The sequence below is a fragment of the Gopherus evgoodei genome, chromosome 3 (assembly GCF_007399415.2).
Source record: "Gopherus evgoodei ecotype Sinaloan lineage chromosome 3, rGopEvg1_v1.p, whole genome shotgun sequence".
Taxonomy (NCBI): Eukaryota; Metazoa; Chordata; order Testudines; family Testudinidae; genus Gopherus; species Gopherus evgoodei.
In genome coordinates, this window is record NC_044324.1 from 20,186,998 (window position 1) to 20,191,670 (window position 4,673).

Sequence of the window (4,673 nt, forward strand, 5' to 3'; positions counted from 1 at the left end):
GTTTGAATTTTGAAATAAAAAACAACAAACAAATGGGGGAAAAGGTTGATATCAAATTATGAAAGTTTTCACCCATTTAACTCCCACTTACAGATCTGGTTGAATTTTGAAATTCAGAATTTCAAAATCTGGGGGAAATGTTTTAAAAAAATTGTGTATTTCTTCCCTCTTTTTTGGTCAGCTGTCTTTGAATCTGGCTATTGATTATGGCCTGGCCAAATTCCAGTGAAATCAGTGGAAAGACTCCAATTCTTTTCAGTGGGAGTTGGATCAGGCCATTTGTTAAATCTGAGGCCCATGGCTGGTTCTCCATGTGGTTTCCTTCTTCTGATCTTCTGGCTTCTCTTACTGCAGGTAGTGGATGATGGGCCTGGCACAGGTACAGCCCACAGTGACCAGCTGTTTCTCCAGCCGGTAAGCATGCTGGCAGCCTCTCTGCTCCCGTTGGAGAACAAGGATCTCGTGTTGGATGGGGATGGAGTTCATGCTGTAGTCCTCCTGTCCGGTGGAGTCCACACAGCTGTAATGGCGGCACTTGGCCTGAGCAATCACTTGGGGGAACCGGTTGGGATCTTCATTAATGCTGTGAAGCAAGACACAAAGAGAATGAATTGGTCAAAGTGGAGGACTGGCCACTGCCCTGAATCAGCAGGGCTTTCTCCTCAGCTAATTCTGGCTCATCACCCAACCACAGTTTGCAAATGCCTCCTTGAGATGCACCTTTTCCCATGACTCATAGAGTCAGCTTGTGCTGGGTCAAAGTCTGAGCTCCTGCAATGCTCGATCACTTCATGAGTCTGACTCGTTTCAATGGGAGTTTTTGCCTGAATAAGGATTGATTACAATTGGATGAAGACTTCCAGTATAAGGCCCAAATGTTCCCAAAGCCTAGTGTCCTGCTAACATCAGTGGCAAAACTCCCATTGACTTAAATGGTGTAAGAGTGAGCCCTTGGGGGTAATTTGCTGGACTTTCTGAGGCAGGATTTGCACTCAGGTGTCAGACCAGAAATGGCTCTGAAAAAAAGAGCAATGGTAAATCCTAAAGCTAATTAGTTTTCTATCCTTAGCGCTGAGTTGGACCATCTTTTTGTTCACTGTTTGTACAGTGTCTAGCACACGGAGTCTTAGTCCATGACTGGGGCTCCTAGGTGCTACCACAATACAAATAAATGATAACAATGAATAAATATCCAGTTATCATTTTTTGGATTAGGAATCTGACCCTCACCGCATGGACTGGCAGGTCAGAGTTAATGTTTCTGGATATAGCAGTGCACTATATTTTGTCCTGGGGACATTCCCTCCGGCTGCCTAAGCAGTGCTTTGGAAGAGCCCAGTGCATTTCCAGACAATGGGGACATGAACTGTACCTGTAATCCCAGGGAGACATAGACCGGTTACTGACATCATGACCCACTTTGATAGCATGTTTTGTGCTGCTGATGCTTATGTCAACTTGCACACTTAGAGGGAATCTGAAATCTTTTCGGGGCAGGCAGTCATCACTCTTTTTCTCATCAGTGCCTCTCTCTATGTTGAATCCAGGCCGTACTGCCTTTCCATGGGCTGAATTCTTAGCCTGGAGCACCAGGATCAGCATTAACAGCAGTGAATGGAACTGAAATAGAGAAACACCACGATTAGTTAATGCAGAGCACAGAATGCAGGAATGGGTTGTGTAGCTTCAATAACAAGTTATATCCTGAAATTCAACTCTTGGCTTGGAGGTCTCATGCACGCCTAACTCGGCTTGTGGTTGGTAGGTTCAGAGATGAACAAAGTTCTACTTCATTCACAGAAGCCTTTGTGTCTAAAGAGAACCCATGGCAATTCTCATGATTTTTATGAGATGGATGCACTTATAAACATCTAACGTATAAAAAAGTAAATTCCTAGGAAGATACACACCTTTGCAAAAATACAGCAGCAGAGTGTGAGTTAGTGTTTAGGATTGGGAGCTAGGAATCCTTTTTCCAGGCCCAATCTCAGCTAGTGTAAATGAGAATAGCTCCATTAACATCTGTGGACTTTTGACCATTTACACAAGCAGAGAATTTGCCCCTCTGAATCCAGATTTTTTGCAGAGATAACTCGTCAATGGCTGAAGGTAGAAACATCAAACTTAGCTTGTTCTGTTGATCTCATTGAGACAAGATATAAAACAAAGTCTGAAGACAGTAAATTCTTTTACTGTAAATTAGTAGTATAAGAAATTCAGGTTGTATTAAATAATAAATAATCTAATTGAACAAATAATTTCACATAAAGGAACTCTACTTTAAGAAATAAGCACAACGAGACACAGTAAGGTTGAGTTTTCAACCTTATTGTTTCATTTCCTGACTTTAGAGTGCCTGAATTCTCACAGTTAATATTGAATTAGTGCTAGTTTTGTGTATGGAAAATCATATATCCTAATAATCCAGAACAGTGCAAAGCAGCCATAGCATACGAGTGATTCTGATCCAAAACATTAGAATTTTTAAAAAAGAAAAGATTTAGGATTGAGATTTTATATCTTCAATTGATTAGTGATATCATATAGTAGCATTCTCTGTGGTTTCCTTCTTTACTTTTCATGTATGAATTTTTAACAATTAAGAAAGAAAAAAAAAAGGAAATACTCAGACAAAAAACTCAGTTAAGGTTGACCGTACAAACTGTTAACTAAATTGTAAAAGAAAAATCACTAAAAAGTTGTATTTATCCTCAAAATAAGCATTATAAACCCAGTAATTCAGAATTACAGTGAAAAGTAATGTAAACATTTTAAGGTACAACAATGCATAGTAAAGGTGCTAATAACCATTACTCTGCCCCATAATGATGCTATGTGATAGCCATATGTTTTAATATTTGCTGGTCCCAATTTAGAATAAATTGATTATTAAAAATAGGTAGATCAATTTATCTACAAATATCTTTTAGAAATTACATCAGTTACAATCAAATTTAATGAAGCTGGTACTTACCAATGTAACACTCCTTGTAAAAGTCATCGTACTGCAGTGTCTCTTACTTTGTCTGATGTGTGTATAGGATATTTTCAACTGAACCTGTCTGTGTGTATACATTTCAGGGCTTTATATAAGGACTTCTGCTGTCACTGTCCTAGTTTCCGTTGCAATTCCATTGCAGTTGGTTTTTCCCAACCTTATTTGTGGTTCTTGCTCTGGACTGTGACTTAACTTTATATAAAACTTTATGTAAAACCTTCACTTGATGAACTCCAGGAAATGAAGTTGTTGTGGTAACTGACAAACTGCTACCAGTTAACCTTAAAAACCCCTGGTTGATTTCAAGGAGTTGGACTATAAACTGTCATAAGTAGTAAATTAGTATCAGTTTGGAATATTTGCATAATTTGCTCCCTTTCTGGAACAAAATTGAAGTCAGACTCAAAATCCTTATGCTGTATTGATCAGAAATAAGGTTAGGTACTAAGTGAATTCAGGTAACTGTGGTTATTTCATCAAACGTAGGTTGAGATACTCGGCAGTCTTTCCTGGCAACACCATATGTATGATAGATGCTGTACTGTCACAGAAATATAGGAATATATGTGCCAGACTGGATCCTACCCATGGTCCATCTAGTCCAACGACCTGTCTCTGACAGTGGCCAGCACAAGAAGTTTCACAGGAAGGTACAACCCCCCTAAAGTGGACATTCTGCCCCCAAGGAAAGTTTCCTTCTGTCTTCCAATATTTATTAGAGACTGGCTTATACCCTGACACACGAAGGTTTAAATCCCTTCCTGAACACTTGGTTTCTTTTAACATTTCCTCTTATAACTCAGGATGGTCTTGTATCAGAGGGGTAGCTGTGTTAGTCTGGATCTGTAAAAGCATCAAAGAGTCCTGTGGCACCTTATAGACTAACAGACGTTTTGGAGCATGAATTTTCGTGGGTGAATACCCACTTCTTCGGATGCATGACATTCGACAAAGTGGGTATTCATCCACGAAAGCTCATGCTCCAAAACGTCTGTTAGTCTATAAGTGCCACAGGACTCTTTGCTGCTTTTACAGGATGGCCTTGTTACCTATGTCAATGTCCAGTCTCTGTTTCAGTTCTGCTAAGATCTTGGCCTCCATTATAGATTGCGGTAATGAGTTCTACAGACTAATAATGCATAATGTGAAACCTTACTTCCTTTTACCCATTTTGAATTTACCAGAGTTCCATATCATTGAATGGCCTCTTGTATTCTGAGAGAGGGAGAAGAGAAATTCTCAGTCTACTTTCCCTATCCCATTCATTATTCTTTCTGTCTGGAAGATAGATTATTCAGAGTGCCAACGAGTTAAACTCTGTTGGGAGGTTAGTAAGAGATGAGATGGGCTATCGTAATGCTGGAAGGAAGATAATACTTAGTCCTGCCATGAGTGCAGGGGACTGGACTAGATGATCTCAAGGTCGTTCCAGTCCTATGATTATCTATCTATCTATCACCTCTATTTCCATATAAACCCCCTCTATCTATCTATCTATCTATCTATCTATCTATCTATCTATCTATCTATCTATCTATCTATCTATCTATCTATCACCTCTATTTCCATATAACCCCCCTTCTATCTATCTATCTATCTATCTATCTATCTATCTATCTATCTATCTATCTATCTATCTATCTATCTATCACCTCTATTTCCATATAACCCCCCT

General features: G+C 39.3%; 1 protein-coding gene across 1 annotated transcript; it reads right to left on the minus strand.

The window, feature by feature from the left end:
* Nucleotides 1-345: 345 nt before the first annotated feature.
* LOC115647676 (interleukin-17F-like) lies at nucleotides 346-4,099 on the minus strand. The gene is made up of 3 exons (XM_030554369.1): nucleotides 4,032-4,099; nucleotides 1,373-1,684; nucleotides 346-583 (listed from the first exon to the last, which is right to left on the minus strand). Exons 1-3 carry the CDS (start codon nucleotides 4,097-4,099, stop codon nucleotides 346-348), a joined length of 618 nt encoding a protein of 205 aa, XP_030410229.1.
* Nucleotides 4,100-4,673: the final 574 nt, after the last annotated feature.

What these genes read in the sequence shown, in the direction of transcription:
- LOC115647676 (XM_030554369.1), bottom strand. Translation starts at nt 4,099, where the DNA reads ATGGAGGCCAAGATCTTAGCAGAACTGAAACAGAGACTGGACATTGAC. An exon ending in ATAGGTAACAAGGCCATCCT is followed by an intron (nt 1,685 to 4,031) that starts GTAAAAGCAGCA and finishes TTGTTATTGAAG; the next exon opens with CTACACAACCCATTCCTGCA. An exon ending in ATGTCTCCCTGGGATTACAG is followed by an intron (nt 584 to 1,372) that starts GTACAGTTCATG and finishes CTTGCTTCACAG; the next exon opens with CATTAATGAAGATCCCAACC.